Source organism: Mastigoproctus giganteus, chromosome 12 (assembly GCF_048544385.1).
Source record: "Mastigoproctus giganteus isolate SK-2022 chromosome 12, ASM4854438v1, whole genome shotgun sequence".
Lineage (NCBI taxonomy): Eukaryota > Metazoa > Arthropoda > Arachnida > Uropygi > Thelyphonidae > Mastigoproctus > Mastigoproctus giganteus.
Genome location: NC_143586.1, coordinates 165,591,546 through 165,611,843, shown reverse-complemented (window position 1 = coordinate 165,611,843; position 20,298 = coordinate 165,591,546). Strand labels below are relative to the sequence as shown.

The following is a 20,298-nucleotide window of genomic DNA, read 5'->3' as shown; positions in this document are numbered from 1 at the left end:
CCACAACAAGGGATGGAAGTCTGTTCTACCAACCAACCAACTACCCGCTGGCTAAAGGCAAATTTCCGCACGTCTATCCTACATCTGTCTTTCCTCAATTTGAATTTATGGCCTCTCAGGTGATTATTCTGAGCAAGAGGCAGTATCCCATCAACATTGAGCATGCTCAAACCATTCAAGGCTTTGTACACCTCTATCAGATCACCTCGCCGGTGCCTAGTCTCCAGCCACTGTAATTTGCAAAACTTAACCCTTTCTTCATAAGAGCAACCCTTCATTCCATTCACTAACCTTGTTGCCCTTCTCTGTACTCGTTCCAGCAGCTCTACATCCTTCTTGAAATGAGGCCTCCAGACCTGTATACAGTACTCAAGGCGCGGCCTGACCATTGCCTTATACAAGGGAATAATCACCTCCCTATTCCTGCTGGAAAAATTCCTGTATATCATTGATAAGACACCATGAGCTACTCTTGCAGCCCATCTGCACTGCTCAGAGAACTTCATATCTGCCTGCACAATTACCCTCAGGTCCTTTTCATTCTCTACCACTGTCAGTGTAGTACCACAGAGTTGATACTTGCTCTGGGGTTGCTGTTTCCCATATGTAGTACTTTACATTTGTCAATGTTAAACTTCATTTTCCATCTCTCAGCCCATCTGCTCAACCTTTCCAGATCCTGTTGCAGAAGCATAGCGTCAGTAGCGTCCTTAACAACCCTGCCAACCTTTGTATTGTCTGCAAACTTGGACATTAAGCTTGATATACCAACATCAATATTATTTATAAATACAGAAAACAACAATGGACCCACCAGTGAACCCTCGAGGGACTCCACTAATAACATTAGAACACGATGAGCAGTGTCCATTAATTACCACTCTCTTGTCTTCTGCCACTCAACCATCCCTTTATCCATAGCAACAATTTGCCACCAATGCCACACTGCTCCAATTTGTGCAGCAGTTTTCCATGTGCAACAGTATCAAAAGCCTTTCTAAGATCCAAATATATAATATCAAAGTTTTTCCCTGCATCCAATTCTTTTGTGACTACATCATAGTATCCAATCAAATTGGTCAGGCAAGACCTTCCCTTAACAAAACCATGCTCTGTCTGAGCTATAACTGAATTCTTGTCAACATGATCCTGCAGTGCTGCTTTAACCAGTGCCTCCCTCCATTAATTTTCTGGAACAGAAGTTAAACTCACAGGTCTATAATTACTTGTGTCAGCCTTTGATCCTCCTTTGTGAATTGGGATTACATTTGCACATCTCCAGTCTGTGGGTACCTCCCCTGAGTCCAAGGAAGCTCTCATAATTATGGCTAACGGTTTACTTACTTCCTTTGCGGCCTGCTTTAATATAACTGGATAGATCCCATCCACCCCAGGTGCCTTTCTTGTATTTACCTTCAACAATTTCTCCTCCACTTTACTCTCAATTATTACAAGATCATCTAGCTCACTGCCAGTGTTCACTTCATCTATGGTATTCCCCTTCATGAATAACTCCTCATGTGTGAATGTAGATGCAAAATATTGATTTAGTTTGTTAACTACCTGAGCAGTATCATGAACAGTTGAACCATCGATATCAAGTGGACCAATCTGATTCATCATCTTCCTTTTAGAGTTTACATAAGTAAAGAACTCCTTGCTGTTTTTCTTTGCATCCATTGCCAAAAATTTCTCGTAATCTGCCTTTGACTGCCTAACCTCCTTTGTAACTTGGTTACAGATCAACTTATATCTATCATAGGCTTCTGTGTCACATGTTAATTTATATGTGTCCCATGCATTTTTCTTCTCTGCCATATGTCTCATTAGTTCATCTGACATCCATTTAGGCCTGAACACCTTGAAAAATATTTCTTAGTTGGTATGTAAAGCCTAGTAGCTTCCAAGATAAGTTCTTTGAATGCTTCCCATTTTGAATTTGCTGTTGGTAACATCATCAGTTGGTCCCACTGTGTAGAATTTAAATACTGTCTCAGACTATCATGGTCGCCTTTACGAAAGCAATAGCCCTTGCCTTTACACCTGATGGTAGTTACCTCCTTGAGTAAATCCCACTTCAGCTCATTGTGATCACTGCCACCTAGTGGTTCCTGTATCTGCAGATTCTTAATACATGAAGAATCACTACTGAAAATCAAATCAAGAGTATTGCTCCCTCTAGTTGCCTCCAGAACATGCTGATTTAGAAAACAATCATCCAATAAATCCACAAAAGCCTTGCTAGTGTGTGAGTGACCAACCCACAAATTCCAGTCAATATCTGGGAAATTAAAATCCCCCATTATAAGACTCTCTGATTTACTGGCCCACTCTATTTCCCTGTATAGTTTCTTATTACACTCATCAGAGTCATTAGGCCTATATCACACTCCTACTCTCAATTTTGATCTCCCAATGCTTATGTCACACCAAACTGATTCGACACTGCCCTGTCCAGCGATGTCAACTGGCTTCACTTCCTTGGATTTTATGTGTTTCTTAACTAATAGCATAACCCCTCCTCCCTTCCTATCCTGTCTATCCTTTCTGTAGACGTTGTATTCTCCAAATTCCAGTTCTGCATTACTTATATCTGTGTGACACCACGTCTCTGATATCCCAACAATATCCGCCTTTGGTGCTTTGAGCAATACCTCAAATTCATCAAATTTATTTACCAAACTCCTAGCGTTGGTGTACACGGAAGTATACACGCACCTGTTCTTTTTCTTAGCTACCCTAACACAACCCATGTGTTTACTTGTACCCCATTGACTCCCAGCAGTCTCTGAAATATCCTGCATCTTATTTTCCAAGCTGCTGCTCATTCCAATAGAAGCACTGCAAGAATCACTTTCACCTCTGCCAGTGGCTACTACAATATGTACTACAATATCACCTTTTCTGACCTTAAAAGATAATAGCTGCTCTATAACATTAATTTTTGCCACTGGCAGACAAACACTTGTCCTATTCCTAGATAGGTGGAACAAGACCAGGGTATGTCTGCCAGGGGCAAAGGTTGATGATGTTGTAGAGCGGACATCATTGATCTGATTATCAGTAGTGATCCGTCATGCATTAAAAATCTGCAGATAAAGGAACCACTAGGTGGCAGTGATCACAGTGTGCTGAAGTGGGATTTACTCAATGAGGTAACTACCATCTGGGGTAAAGGGAAGGGTTTTTGCTTTCGTAAAGACAACTACGACGGTCTGAGACAGTATTTAAATTCTATACAGTGGGACCAACTGATGATGTTACCAACAGCAAATTCAAAATGGGAAGCATTCAAAGAACTTATCTTGGAAGCTACTAGGCTTTATGTACCAACTAAGAAATATTGTACAAAGTTTAGGCCTAAATGGATGTCAGATGAACTAATGAGACATATGGCAGAGAAGAAAAATGCATGGGATCCATATAAATTAATGGGTGACATGGAAGCCCATGATAGATATAAGCTGGTCTGTAACCAAGTCAAAAAGGAGATTAGGCAGGCAAAGGCAGATTATGAGAAATCCTTGGCAAAGGATGCAAAAAAAAACAGAAAACAGTTCTTTAGCTATGTAAACTCTAAAAGGAAAGAGATGAATCAGATTGATCCACTGGATATTGATGGTTCAAAAGTTGAGGATCCTGCTCAGGTGGCTTACATACTAAATGAGTATTTTGCATCTACATTCACACATGAGGAGTTATTCAGGAAGGGGAATGCCAGAGGTGAAGTAAACTCTGGCAGTGAGCTAGATGATTTTGTAATAACTGAGAGGAAAGTGGAGGAGAAATTGTTGAAGATAAACCACAAGAAAGGCATGTGGGGAGGATGGGATCTATCCAGTTATATATAAGGAGGCAGCAAAGGAAGTAAGCAATCCGTTAGCCATAATTATGAGAGCTTCCTTGGACTCAGGGAAGGTACCCACAGACTGGAGATGTGCAAATGTGACCCCATTTCACAAAGGAGGATCAAAGGCTGACACAAGTAATTATAGACCTGTGAGTTTAACTTCTGTTTGAGGAAAATTAATGGAGGGAGGCACTGGTTAAAGAAGCACTGCAGGACCATCTAGACAAGACTTCAGTTATAGCTTGGACACAGCATGGTTTTGTTAAGGGAAAGTCTTGCCTGACCAATTTGACTGGATACTATGATGCAGTCACAAAAGAACTGGATGCAGGGAATAACTCTGATATTGTATATTTGGATCTTAGAAAGGCTTTTGATACTGTTGCACATGGAAGACTGCTGCACAAATTGAAGCAGTGTGGCATTGGAGGCAAATTGCTGCTATGGATAAAGTGATGGTTGAGGGGGAGAAGACAGAGAGTGGTAATCAATGAACACTGCTCATCGTTGACTAATGTTATTAGTGGAGTCCCTCACAGTTCAGTGTTGGGTCCATTATTGTTTTCTGCATTTATAAATGATATTGATGATGGTATATCAAGCTTAATGTCCAAGTTTGCAGATGATACAAAGGTTGGCAATGTTAAGGACACTACGCTGCTGCAACAGGATCTGGAAAGGTTGAGCAGATGGGCTGAGAGGTGGCAAATGAAGTTTAAAATTGAAAAATGTAAAGTACTATGGTACTACATATGGGAAACAACAACCCCAGAGCAACGTATCAACTCTGTGGTACTACACTGACAGTGGTAGAGAATGAAAGGACTTGGAGGTAATTGTGCAGGCAGATATGAAGTTCTCTGAGCAGTGCAGACGGGCTGCAAGAGTAGCTCATGGTGTCTTGTCAATGATATACAGGAATGTTTCTAGCAGGGATAAGGAGGTGATTATTCCCTTGTATAAGGCAATGGTCAGGCCACACCTTGAGTACTGTATACAGGTCTGGAGGCCTCATTTCAAGAAGGATGTAGAGCTGCTGGAACGAGTACAGAGAAGGGCAACAAGATTAGTGAATGAAACAAAGGGTTGCTCTTACAAAGAACGGCTTAAGTTTTGCAAATTACAGTGTCAGGAGACTAGGCACTGGCAGGGTGATCTGATAGAGGTGTATAAAGCCTTGAATGGTTTGAGCATGCTTAATGCCGATGGGATTAGTTTGTTATTTGGTTTTTAGGAGCATTAGCAACTAGGGCCATATTGCTCCGGGGATATGCGATGGTCATTCCCTGACCTTTCCGCATCCTCCGTATTTGGTGGGCATGGGCTCGAACCCCGGTCTAATCAAGAAGCGTGTGCTACACACTGCTGCTCCTGGCCACCTGGCTACAGAGGTGCCCGATGGGATTCTTCGTCTTGCTCAGAATAATCACCTGAGAGGGCATAAATTCAGATTGAGGAAGACAGATGTAGGAAAAATGGGCAGAAATTTGCCTTTAGCCAGCGGGTAGTTGGTTGGTGGAACAGACTTCCATCCCTTGTTGTGGAAGTTGATAGCCTAAATAAATTTAAGGCTCAGCTGGACAGGTATATCCAAAGAACGGAGGGGTGAAATGGAAGTTTTTTTTTTTTTTTTTTTTTTTTTTTTTGGCTGATGCTGCATAAGCTTGCTTTCTTGCATCATATGCCTCTACTAATGCTAATGCTATTCCACCTATCTTTTTTACTCAATATTTCCCATTTCCTTGACAACGTTTACCGACAACAGCTACTTCCTCTGGGACCAGATCTCTCTACTGAAGTGTTGTCTATTGCACGCATAGACTACCATTGAGCTGAGAAGCTGAGCACTTGATGGATTCCTTGTTTAAATTTGTTAATTCTATTCTTCAAGACCTCACATAGGTCCAACAGAATGCTAAATTTGCACTGTAATTAATCTTCTCATATTCTTTTTTGTCAAAAACACAAACATCCCCTTCCCCTCTGGCCTTATTATATCACAAATGTTTTAAACATGTGATGCATAAAATCCTGATTCAGAACAGAACTGCCATCAGCAGTTCTCTCCTGAACCAGAGCATTCCTGCTGCTAAGAGCTTTATTGCTTTGCTGCTAGAGTCTGAGGTACAATTTTAGTCTAAATTTAATTTAATAATACCTAATATAACAAAGTGCTACACTATTCCCAGGTTATATGATGGCAGTATGTACTATGATATTGTCACTTTATGTACTAGGTGATACAGTTAAGTTATAAAATCACATTTAAATTTATAATAATACAAATTTTTTATTAAGTTGAAAAACTATAAATTTATAATAAATATAAATGTCATTTTATATATTTTATACAAGTAACAATAACATAGTACATACTCCTATGAAATTACACAAAGTAATAATGTGCGGGCAGATATGAAGTTTTCTGAGCAGTGCAGACGGGCTGCAAGAGTAGCTCATGGTGTATTGTCAATGATATATAGGAATTTTTCTAGCAGGGATAAGGAGGTGATTATTCCCTTGTATAAGGCAATGGTCAGACCGCACCTAGAGTACTGTATACAAGCCTGGAGGCCTCATTTCAAGAAGGACGTAGAGATGCTGGAACGAGTACAGAGAAGGGAAACAAGATTAGTGAATGGAACAAAGGGGTGCTCTTACGAAGAAAGAGCTTACGTTTTGCAAATTACAGTGTCTTGAGACTAGGCACCGGCGAGGTGATCTGATAGAGGTGTATAAAGCCTTGAATGGTTTTAGCATGCTCAATGCTGATGGGATTCTTCCTCTTGCTCAGAATAATCACCTGAGAGGGCATAAATTCAAATTGAGGAAAGACAGATGTAGGATAGACACGAGGAAATTTGCCTTTAGCCAGCGGGTGGTTGGTTGGTTGCTGGAAAAGACTTCCATCCCTTGTCGTGGAAGTTGATAGCCTAAATAAGTTTAAGGCTCAGCTGGACAGGTATTTCTAACGAACAGAGGGGTGAAGTGGAAGTGGTTATTTTTTATTTATTTATTTTTTTTTTTATTTTTTTTTTTTGGCTGATGCTGCATAAGCTTGCTTTCTTGCATCAAATGCCTCTACTAATGCTAATGTATTTAAAGACTAAATGCACAAGGCATAATTCCATATAGGTTTAAATTAAATATATAATATCGGTGTAGATACACCACAGTTAACCCATAAGATTAAACTTCGTATGTAGTGTAAAGGCATCATTTTAATTATATCTCATATTGTGGCTACCTTCACAATGAGGTGCGATCTATTCTCAGTGGGCTGGTGGCACCATCCATGGGGGTGGTGGTGCCCACTGAGAATAAATAACAGTAGTCTTCTCTACTAATACATACAGTGGTAGTACACTTAGAATAATTATGTAATAAGTGTACTACCACTGTATATATTGCCTTGATATTAATTGCATTGTTACTGGACCTTTGATGAGGAAATTTATTTGTATTTATAGCCAGACAGAAATATTAGCGTTAGTGTATATAAGTCGATGTGCCAGGATCACTGTTGGGTGGGTGGTGTCATGGGACTTCGACCTCTAATAAGGTGCATAAATTGTAAATATTAAATTGTATAAATTGTAAGATATATGTCTGACCTCACTGTAACCGAACTGGTAGATTTTAATTATCTGTATAGCTGTATAAGTTGTGATGGTTAATGTAGAAACTGGTTCCTTCAACATATTGTAATAACTGAGTGTTATGGATATACAGTATGGTCAAATGTGTGGCTATACTACATTGGTCTCAGGCAAGAGACTTATTGGTTGTAATCATTCCTGTCAAGTTGTTTTGCGAAACCAAAAATTGTAAATAATGTACAGTTACTCTTCAGAAAGAGATAGGAGAAACCCTGGAGCCCACAGAAAATAATAAAATACTTTTGAGTAGTCTTATCTACTAGAGAAGTATTATTTATTCGAAGTAGTGCGATACCTGGTATCGTATCTCGTTGTGAAGGTTGCCACAATATGAAATATAATAATAACGATGCCTTTACACTAAATATGTAGTTTAATTTTATTGGTTAACTATGTGTATCTACACCGATATTATATAATACAGAATAATAATAAACAATGTTTATACTGTTCTTATACAATTCAATGAATAGTGGTGGTAGAATTCTTTCCCATTTAAAAATTTTGTTTTTTAAGCAATTTTAAAGTCCAAGTAAGAAATAACTACACTTACCATATCAGAGAAACATAAATAATTACTAAACTACTACTTTTAAACAAATGGAAAACCAATAATTTTTTTTATGAAATACAAAAGTCTACTCAAGAAGAGTAAAAAATTTTTCTCACTCATTGTTTGTACAATGCCACAAGTACAAACTGAAGGCTAAACAATAACGAAAGCAGTTTAATTGATTTCTTCTCTAGTTGGATAGTGCTATGTCAAGGGTGAAATATCATTAGGGCCAATTAAAGTGTAATTTTTCCAACGTGCAATGGACTATTTCCTGGATGGCACTGCTTTCAACACTTCATATTGATTTATATAGCTTTTTTTTTTTTTTTTAAATCAAACACAATGACTTATAGAGCAAGGACTGTTCAAACAAGGAATCACTTTCCTCTCATCGATTTTGACCATTCTGTTGATAACTTAACACAACTTCAAAACAGACATTAGGAGTGGATTGTGTACACAGAATAAAAATAATACTTTCTAATTTAAAATAATATGCACATCAACTTACTACGATTTGGTATACTTGTAGAGACAGAAGAAGTAAGTCCATTTTCATAGGGTGTTTCACCCTGACCATAACTCCTAAATGGAAGACCAGAATGATGTTCTGAAAGTTCTATATGTCCAAAACGACCATCAGGCCTTGGGCTGGATAAATCTACTGGATGGCTTTCATAATTAATATTTCTCCTTTCATCTACTTCTGATGACTGACTCTGAGAATGTATTACAGATGAACTTGGCTGATTTGTTCGAAGAGAATCATTTACTTGCATATGATTTGTTGTCTCTTGAGATGATTGTGACTGACTAAATTCATTTAAATTATTAGTACCACGATGAGTTGCTCCCTAAAAATGGAAAACAGTGCTAAGCAAATCTTTCTAAGTAATCATAATCTACATAAACATTATATGAGCTATTAGTATTTCAACTGCTAAAAACAAAGATTATATAAAATCAATTTTTTTTTTTTTTTTTTTTTTATGTGAACCCCAAACACGAGAGGTATTAGAACCTATAGTACTTAGCACCGTGCTTGGGTTGGAGGATGAGAAGACGAAAGAAGACATTTGTTGACATTGGACTTGAACTTCTGTAGACTGTAATTTTCAGGAAATACGTATGAAAGAAGGTTGTTCCAGAAAACGGCAGTTGAATGAATAAATGAGGAAGATGAAAAGTTGGTTCTGTGGGATTGAAGTTGGACAGTAAATGGATGTTGGCTGGTGGCGGCACGAGTTCGGACTGTTTTGAAAGAGAGCGGGAATTATAGAAGCCAATTCAGAAGAACAGTGCCCATGGAAGTATCTGTAGAAGAGCCATGCAGCAAATCCAGTTCGTCTATGAGAAAGCGAGTGGAGAGCCTCTGTTAGAGATGATTCATTAATTAACTTAACTGCCCTCTTCTGAATGGAATCTAGAAGCCTGAGAGAGGTTTTGGGGGCACCACCCCAGATGTGGGAACAATATTCCATGAATACCAAGTTTTTTAGATGCAGAGGAAGCAATATTTGTAATGTGCTTGTGCCAAGAGAGATTAAAAGTCAGGGTAATCCCCAAAAGAGATATATCATTTTGCCTAGAAATCGTAGTGTCACTAAAGATAAGCATAGGAGCATAAGAATCCTTTTTGAGAGATATAAGACAAGACTGAGTTTTAGAAGGGTTGAAATCAACTAAGTTATCTTTGCCCCACTGGAGAATTACCTGAAGATCAGCATTTAAAGAATTGGTAGCAGATTTTCGAGACATTAAAGCTGATTGAGCAGGACAAGGTTCCTCAAAATGGAAAGTGGAATGCAATGTGCTATCATCAGCAAAACTATGGATAGGATTTCCAGTCAATGGAAGAAGGTCATTAATATACAAGAGGAAAAGAGTGGGGGAAAGAACTGAACCTTGGGGGACACCGGCATTAGTGGAGAAGTTAGAAGACAGAGAGCCATCTACCATCACCCTCAGTGAGCGATCAGAGAGAAAACTGGATAACCAATTACTAAAAACAGTTGGCAAACCATAAGATGGAAGCTTGTTTAGAATACCTTTATGCCAAACACGATCAAAAGCCTTTGAGATGTCAAGAGCAACTATTTGTGTTTCACCGAACCTTTCCATTGAATTAGTCCATAAATGGGTAACATAAGCCAGAATATCATCAGTGGATCGACACTGACGGAATCCATACTGGCGATGGGACGGATTTGTCACCCTTTTTAGGGACTGGCTGGATATGAGCAAATTTCCAAGCAGAAGGAAAAACACCTTTAGAATAAGAAGGTGGCAAAGAATAGGAGTAAGTTCAGGAGCACAGGTTTTGAGAACAAGTGGAGAAATACCATCAGGACCTGGAGCTTTCTTAGCATCAAGATTCATCAAAATCCTTCTGATATCCTTTTGACAGAAGACCACAGGAGGCATTGAATGGAGCGTGTTGGGAATGGTGGGAGGTGTTTTACCAAGATCATCAATACATGAGCTGGAAGAAAAATGGGATGCTAGCAGGTCAGCTTTATTCTTGGCTGAAGTGACAATAGAACCATCTGGTTTGGACAGAAGTGGGAGCAGAGATGGGCAAAAGTTGCGGCCAATAGCTTTGGCAAGAGACCAGAATGCTCGGCTACCATTAGGGCAAGAAGCAAGTTTTCGACTCATAGCCTGTTCAAACTAGTTTGGACTGATTAATAACTGCTTTAAAATTGTTGCGAGCGTTGGTGTACGCAGAAAATGAAACTGAAGAATTAGAAACAAGCCAATTACGATTGCAGCATTCTTCTCTTGGACAGCCTTAGCACATTTATTGGAAAACCAAGGTTTAGATAAAGGACGAGATTTTAAAGTGGAGTGTGGGATAAAGGATTCCATTCCTGCAAGAATAATTTCACTGACACAATCTGAGCAAACATTGACATCAGAAGTTCTGAAACAGTAATTCGACCAAGGAAAAGAAGAAAAGAAGTCTGGCAGGTCATCCCATTTAGCATTCTTGTAATGCCAAACAACACGAGGTTGGGAATAGCCATGAGATAAAGGTTCCATTGGATAAGAGACAATCACCAAGTTGTGATCTGAAGTGCCTAAAGGATCTCTCACTTCAACCGTGTACTTAGAAGGGTTGTTTGTGAGAAAAAGATCAAGCGTATTGGCTGTATGATTGGGATTGTCTGGTATTCTTGTAGGTAAATGAACAATCTGTGCAAGGTCATTAGTAATTGCAAAAGCCTCAGCATCTCGACCTGCTGGGTCGGTGTGACTAGAAAATGGAAGCCAGCTGGAGTTGTGAACGTTAAAATCACCAAGGAAAATTACCTCACTGTTAGGAAAGCTGGACTGGAGAAAGTCAAGTTGCAAAGAGAGGAAGTCAAAGAGCTCCAAGTGATTAATGGAGTTGGGAGAAGGGTAGAGACAACAGATGAATTTGACACAATGAGGTAGAGAGATTTTAAGCCAGAGAAGATCAAAGAGAGAAGATTCCAAATTACCAAGTCTCTGACAGGGAATATCAGAACGGACATATGCAGAAGTACCACCTTTGAGGCGAAAGGAATCATACAGCGAATAATTTGGGCATCTGAGATGAGCAGTAGTTGAATCAACCGATAACTGAGATTCTGTCAGAAAAAGTACATGGGGTTTGGCAGACTGCAAGTGGAAATGGACATCGTTGAGATTAGAACTGAGACCACGTATATTTGTGAAATGAATTAGGAAGTTCTTGGAAGGTTTAGATCTTTTCGCAGATAAGCTTGCTCTATTAGTTTGACAATTCATGGTGTATTCAATAGTAAGAAAAGTGGGTGGGACATGCTGTATGAAATTTTTGGATATGGCGTACACGTGGTAAGAATATACTCAGATCCTTACACACTACTCGGACTTCCTCCAGTCACTATCTGGCAGAGTAGAGGTAGCAAGGTTATACACTAGCTGATCTGGAAGCCTCCTAGAGAGTTACCAATAGGTTCAGTCCGGTGTACTAACTAGCGGCCGGCCTGCGAACACCGTGTTAGAGCTGTACCCTCGAAATGTAAGGAATATTGGATCTCACCACGACGTTCATCATAACCTCAAAAGTCATCAATCGTACTGCATGATGGAAGAGATAGGGAAGGGTTGACCAGAACTTAGCTCTAGAGACTAAACATGGGTTCCACCACTTCAAGCCTCCAATAAGCAAAGTGGTGGTATTCCACCGGTTGATGAGAGTCATCTACCACCTAGTTCAGCCTGGTAACATAGAGGGGCGGCGTTCCTCCATGTGGTGTGGGCGCCACACCCTGACCCCTGCTTACGTTGGTTCACACCTGTGCGGTCACCCACCATGTACTTGTGCATGGAGGTTATACCCAGGATTACTAACAGTCCCACCATTGTGAAGGTGCAAGCAGAGGATTTGGCTGTCACATTTGGCTGAGAATTGAAAATAACTCTTTATTAAAGCTAAATGATGCAAGGAAATAGACTTTCTGCTTCAACCAAAAAAAATTAATAATGGTAAAATAAAATAAAACAGAATATTCATATTCTGTTTTATTTCATTTTATCTTGTGAAGTTCAGAGGTGAACTTCACAAGATGCAGTTGTCTATTATTCTGAGATTTTATATTTGTGCCCTTTGGTTCTTATCACCCATGAAGGAGAACAGAACTTCCTTATTCATTTCACCCAAATTCTTTAACACCTTATATGCCTCAATCATTTAGCTGTAGCATCATTTAAAGTGAGTCATATTCTTGCAAAAAAATGCAAATCATTTTCTGATGGTCAATTCATCAAAGACGCATTTTTAGAAATAACAGATTGTCTTTTTGAAAATTTTAAGAACAAAAATGAAATTAAAAGTGTCCTTCAAGATCTGCAATTATCTCGAAATACTGTGATGTGACGCATCGAAAAAATGAGTAAAAATGTGAGCGAACAAATTACATGCTTATATTGCTAACTGTGTGCCCTTTTCTTTACAACTGGATGAATCTACAGATGTCAGTCATACAGCTCAGTTGCTCGTTTTTATTTGTATGGTTTTTCAATGATTCTGCCACTAGAGAAGAACTGCTACGTATGGTTTCGTTAAAAGAAAGAACTAGAGATCTTAATATCTTTAAATTATTCAAATATTTTATTGAAAAAATTAAATTACCACTATTTAAGCTCATATCAGTAACAACAGATAGAGCAAAAGCAATGACGGGGCATTTTGACGGATTCATCGCATTGTGCCAAAAGGATGATGAATTCCCAGATTTTTTGAGTTATACTGTATCATCCACCAACAAGTGTTAGCCAGCAAAAGATTAAATACTAAAAGCGTTATGGACATCGAATTCCATCAGAGGACCATCTCTTCAAAGGAGACTTTTCAAAATGTAACTCGATGAAAAAGAACCAGATCTAATATTACACACAGATGTGAGGTGGCTGAGTCGGAGTAAGTTTCTGCAGAGATTTTGAAATTTGCTGAATGAAATTAAAAAAAATTGTTGATCAAAGAGGAAACGATTATCAGCAGCTACAAGATACGGAGTGGTTGTGTGATCTGGTTTTTTTGGCAGATTTTACAAGTAAATTAAGTGATCTGAATTTGGAATTACAAGGAAAAAATAAAAATGTGTGTGACATGATTAGTAGTATTTCTGCATATAAATATCAATTTTTGACAAGGGCTAAGGATCTCAAAGGAAAAAAATTCGATCATTTTGCAAATATGCAAGACCATTTGCAAAAATATCCTGTTTTTGAATTTAATAGTGAGAAATATGTTTCTGAAATTAAGAAAGCTGTGGATGGTTTTGAAACCAGATTAAGTGATTTTAAAACAATTGAAGACATTGTTCAATATCTTTCTTATCCATACGAAACAAATTGCAGGAAAAAAAAAAAAAACAACGCTGAGATTTTTCACATGGAGAAAACATTACTTGAATATGAAATTATTACATTGCGAAACAATACTTCCTAAAAGATCATCAGAAAAAGAGTTTTGGAAATGTTTGCCAAGAAAAATACCCAAATGTAAAAAAATGCAGTGAACTTTTAAATTCCTGTTTTGGTTCCACATATCTATGTGAATCAGTCTTTTTGTATTTGAAACAAACAAAGATGAAGAATCGCTCTACTCTTACCGACTTGCATACAGAAGATTCTTTACAGTTGGTCTTATCACAGTACATCCCCGATTTTGAAAGCTTGGCATATGACATGAAGACACAAACTTCGTATAAATTAAAATCTTAAATACGTATGAATTTAAAATAAGAATTCTGAATTGTATTGAATTTTAAAATTTATAAACATTTTTCAATATGCACTGATTAACTTTTTTAACCGTGTGCAATGAAATTTTTGAGATGATAGATCGTGACACATTTTGAAGGTAAAAAGTAGATTGCATCACAAATTAATTTGGCCATCCCTAATATATATAAACACACACACACACACACACACACACACACACACGCACGCACGCACGCACACGAGGGGGTATCAAAAATTTCATACCCTGACCTATATAACACATCAGTAGGAAGATGCCGTTTTTAATATAAGTTATCTACATATTCAATAACTAACATGTGAAATTTCACTCCCATAGGTGATCGTACACCAGAGGTGGAGCCCAGAATCTGAGGAAGAATGCTATGGTTGACAAAGTGGAGTATCAAGCAGTGATACTCCACTCAGAATTGTCCATCCTATGACACTGACAAAAAGTGAAAATGGGAGTTCCAGTGTGTCTTTGATGAGTCAAGAGAAGGAAGGCCATCAACATCCACAGACAGTGAGATGGTTGCAAATGTTGAGCAGCTGATGCTGAGTGACAAACGTGTGACAATTCATTTCATCACAAAAGGAATGGGAATTAGTTATGAGTCTGCCCACAGCATTTTCATAACCATCTGCACATGTCTAAGGCCTCCGCACGATGGGTTCCAAGATTGCTGACACCTTTGCAGAAGCAATGTCGAATGCAATGTTCTCCCAACTTTGTTGCTCAATGCAGCTTTGACTACTGCAGCACCCACCCTATCTCCTGACCAGCACTGTCAGAGTTCTTGTTTCGAGAAATGAAATCAAAGCAGCGTCCATTGCATGGACGCTGCTTTGATTTATCTTAGGAAGACATCAATGAAGTGGAATCGTAGTTTCAGGCAAAAAGTGCGGACTTCTATGATCAAGGCATTAAACAACTGATCCATAAATGAGAGAAATGTGTTACTATATATGGAGAGTACATAGAAAAGGATTAAAGTTCCTTTGAAGTTTCACTGTTCTAGGGCTATTATTTCTAGGTAAGCATACGAACTTTTTGATACCCCTTCATATATATATATATATATATATATATACACAACACATACACACACACACATTGATGAGCCAAAACATTATGATCAGCGAGTCGTTATACAAATCGAAGCAACTGCAGGTGAACTACGGTGCGTGTGCAGGTTGGGACATGGTATAAAAAAAAACACCTGATACTGAGCTCTGTTAATCAGTGCTAGTCTTGTTCTTCAGATTGGAAAGGCAGCAGACTTAAGCGAGTTTGACAAAGACCAAATTGTAATGGCCAGAGGACTGGGTCAGAGCATATCCAAAATGGCACAGCTGGTGGGCTGCTCACGTAGGATGGTCAGCCATGGTTAGTACCTACTGAAAGTGGTCTGAGGAGGGCAAACCCACAAAAAGCCAGTGAGGTGTTGGATAACCATGGCTCGTCGATGGTCGAAGGCTCTCCCAGATGGTACGTGACAACAGAAGGTTGACTGTGGTGCAACTTGTCAGTAATTGGAATGCTGGTGATGGGGGTAATGTGTCACAACACACAGTACATCGAACCCTGCTGAAAATGGGGCTGCATAGCCGCAGGCCTCTCCAAGTGCCCATGCTAACCACGGTTCACCGGCAACAGCACCTACACGTGAGCATCGAAACTGGACCTTGAGTGATTGGAAGAAGGTCATTTGGTCCGATGAATCACATCTCCTGTTGCACCATGTGGACGGCCGGGTATATGTGCATCGTTTACCTGGGGAAGTGATGGCACCTAGATGCACCGTAGGATGAAAACAAGCTAGTGGCGGCGGTGTCATGCTTTGGGCAATGTTCTGCTGGGCCCTGGGTTCAGTCATCCATGTGCCGGGCACTCTACATCAAACAACTACCTAAACATCATTGCTGACCAGGCTCACCCTTTCATGGCAACGGTCTTCCCCTTGGCTATGCTGTCTTTCAGTAGGATAATGCGCCATGCCACACCACCCGGATTGTTTGAGACTGGTTACCGGAACATGAGGAAGACTTCCAGGTATTGCCCTGGCCTCCAAATTCCCCAGACACCAATCTCATTGAGCATCTGTGGTTTGAGTTGGAACAGCAACTCTGATCAGCCGCATCTCAGCCACAGACCTCACAGGAGTTAAAAGGATCTGCTGGTTATGTGTTGGTACCGGATACTATAAGACACATTTAGAAATCTTGTAGCGTCCATGCCTCGCTGGGTCCATTCCATCGCAGGGAAGAGATGGAATAAGTAATGGTAAAGGGCTAACAGAACTGAATCTGTAACTATGGAGAACATGGAAGGGAAGGGACAGAAGGTAATTAATAGTACTTAATGCTGTGTATCCTATGATTTCAAAACCTTCTTCTGGGGCCAGCCACCGAAATCAAAGGAAAAAACAGCAAGAGGTAAGGCCTCTGTCTCTGACAATTTCATGTCAAAAGGTCATTGTTATGTAAAGGTACTTAATTTTATATTATTATGTAATATCATTTATAAAATCATAGTACTGGAAATATTTTATAATAAAATTTCAGAATTATTATACAATTTTAGAGAATATAGGCTTAGCAGTTCAAGATAAAAATATTATGCTGGAAGAGGTTCATGAGTCAAAAAAGGTTGAGAACTGCTGATCTAGACTGTCAAGTACGTCAAGTCTGCCCAACTTCACAAAATTTATGGAAAACCTGGCAGATGGCTTGGAATAATGCTAGTTAAGATTATTATTAGACTAGTATTGACACTATCTTAAAATTAATTGCCAGAATTCCACATCTGTGTAAGGCAGTAAGGATATTTTGAAGAAAATATCAATATAGTTGTTAATATTAATCATTTCAATGTTTTTTCCTGTAAAGTTTCCAATGCTTAAAAAAAAATTTAAAAAAATCTTAAATTACTTTGTAGTGTGTTTTTTTTTAAATGAACCTTATATCACCAAAACTAATTAAAAAAAATTAATAAAAACTGTTGACATACACTATGATTCCAAACTTTTAGGTGGAAGTGTATGTCAAGGGATAGAAAACAAAACTTACATGCACAGATAAACTATATGTTGTCCCATGAGTGGCAGAAGATAGACTAATTACTCCTGGATAAGGTGGAATAGGCATTGTGGAAGTTGCTGTAAAGGATCTCTCTCCATCTCTCTGGTAGGTATTCTCCACTGGATAACCATACTGAACCTAAAATAAATTGCCAATATACATGATACAGTTTTTGGAAATTGTTTTGCTATCATATTACCACTCATAACTTTCCGTTTCACAAGAAAGTACTACTTTACGTTAAGTAATAAGCAGAAGAAGATAGAATGGTATGCTCCCAAAAGTTCTCTATGTGCTACAAGTTTTTTTAAATCTAAATAGATTTCAGAATTTGTGCTAAGTATAATTATTACCAATGGATGAAAATCTTTACCTTGTTTCCATACCAATTCAGTTTCGGTCTGTGCAAAGTAAAGTTATTTTCAAGACAACTATAACACACTGTGACTACACTACTTTCACAGGTTACCTAGCCATTTGTTGATCTTCATCACCGTTCAGATAATTTGCTTTGAATTTATAGAGGAACTATCTTTACCAGCTATAAAGATGATTAAATGTTTTATACACAACCAACTTAATTTTTTGCTTTAAAAGATAATATTAATAGTGCAGCACCAAAGCAATTTATGGAAGCAGAATAAAACTCCAGGATGTACAGAAGTCAGCTCAGAACTGAAACTTTGTTTCAATCTGTATATTAGTTTATTTCAGCTTAGAAAAAACAGGCAAAATTTTCTCACTAGTCACTGCTAACCATACCTACTGTACTTCAAGCATTAAATTAGTTTGATTTTAGATCCATGAACAACTATTTTGATTTGCATCTAATAACTCAATATGGCACACATACATTGAACAAAAAGTTCAATATATTTGTTTAATAGAGTGCAAACAAGTGCAAAAGACCAAACTCAATTATGTACCTTGAGTTCAGCACACATGGGTGGGGGAATTTTTTTTTTTTTTTATGTGAACCCAAAAACACAAGAGGTATTAGAACCTATAGTACTTAGTACCGTGCTTGGGTTGGAGGTTGAGAAGACGAAAGAAGATATTTGTTGACATTGGACTTGAACTTCTGTAGATTGTAATTTTCAGGAAATACATATGAAGGAAGGTTGTTCCAGAAAACGGCAGTTGAATGAATAAATGAGGAAGATGAATAAATTGGTTCTGTGGGTTTGAAGTTGGACAGTAAATGGATGTTGGCTGGTGGCGGCACGTGTTCGGACTGTTTTGAAAGAGAAAGCGGGAATTATAGAAGCCAATTCAGAAGAACAGTGCCCATGGAAGTATCTGTAGAAGAGGCATGCAGCAAAAACAGTACGTCTATGAGAAAGCGAGTGGAGAGACTCTGTTAGAGATGAATCATTAATTAACCTAACTGCCCTCTTCTGAATGGAATCAAGAAGCCTGAGAGAGGTTTTGGGGACACCACCCCAGATGTGGGAACAATATTCCATGGCAGGGCGGATTTGCGATTTATACAGAGTGAGCAGCTGTTTGGAAGAAAATTAACGCCGAGAGCGAAAGAGAAAACCAAGTTTTTTAGATGCAGAGGAAGCAATATTTGTAATGTGCTTGTGCCAAGAGAGATTAGAAGTCAGGGTAATCCCCAAAAGAGATATATCATTTTGCCTAGGAATCGGAGTGTCACTAAAGATAAGCATAGGAGCAGAAGAATCCTTTTTGCGAGATATAAGACAAGACTGAGTTTTAGAAGGGTTGAAATCAACTAAGTTGTCTTTGCCCCACTGGAGAATTACCTGAAGATTGGCATTTAAGGAATTGGTAGCAGATTTTCGAGAAGTTGAAGCTGATTGAGCAGGACAAGGTTTCTCAAAATGGAAAGTGGAATGCAATTTGCTATCATCGGCAAAACTATGGATAGGATTTCCAGTCAATGGAAGAAGGTCATTAATATACAAGAGGAAAAGAGTGGGGGGAAGAACTGAACCTTGGGGGGACACCGGCATTAGTGGAGAAGTTAGAAGACAGAGAGCCATCTACCATCACCCTCAGTGAGCGATCAGAGAGAAAACTGGATAACCAATTACTAAAAACAGTTGGCAAACCATAAGATGGAAGCTTGTTTAGAAGACCTTTATGCCAAACACGATCAAAAGCCTTTGAGATGTCAAGAGCAACTATTTGTGTTTCACCGAACCTTTCCATTGAATTAGTCCATAAATGGGTAACATAAGCCAGAATATCATCAGTGGATCGACACTGACGGAATCCGTACTGGCGATCATTGATCAGACGGAAGGTTTCTAGGTAGTTTAAGAGTTAGCGGTTAATTGATTTCTCCATTACTTTAGAAAGAGTAGAAGTACAGGCAGGCCTCGCTTAACGCGAGTTCGATTAACACCGTTTTCAGTTACTGCGATTGGAAAAAATGATACCACTTTTTACTTTACGCGATTCAAATTTCCAGTTAACGCGATCTTTTATTTCTGATAGTTGAAAAAGATTCGAATCGCGCACTAAATGTTTGACTGCCAATAAACAAGCGTTTGTCCGCTTCCCGCCTCAGTGTGTTCCATCAACTAAGTAGACGTGTTACTTGTTTGTCTCCACCTAATAAAGTCACATGCAGACGTATTTAAAAATTCTAATTTTCTACCCCTGTTAATTATGGATAAAAGAAAGAGTGAAAAACAATGTGATTGTAATAAAAAAAACCGAAAAGTTATTACTTTAGCTGATAAACTTGAAGTTATTAAAAAACATGAACGTGGTGCAAACCATGCGAAAATCGTAAGAGATCTAGGATACAGTGAGTCTACCGTACGAACTATCTTGAGCCGTAAGAACGAATATAAAGAGAAAGGTAAAGTTTCATCATCTTCTTTTGTCTTACAAAATACCAGAAACAGAACTCTAAT

The 20,298-nt window shown here is 38.6% G+C and overlaps 1 protein-coding gene across 1 annotated transcript in view; it reads right to left on the bottom strand.

Annotated features, from left to right (window-relative positions):
- LOC150077572 (recombining binding protein suppressor of hairless-like) overlaps positions 1–20,298 on the bottom strand; it is a 240,189-nt gene that overhangs the window by 183,915 nt on the left and 35,976 nt on the right. Inside the window, exons 2-3 of the mRNA XM_090386536.1 lie at positions 17,396–17,545; positions 8,577–8,919 (exon numbers count right to left, since the gene is read on the bottom strand). Coding sequence (XP_090242662.1) covers positions 8,577–8,919; positions 17,396–17,545 — 493 coding nt within the window. The remainder of the gene's footprint in view (positions 1–8,576; positions 8,920–17,395; positions 17,546–20,298) is intronic.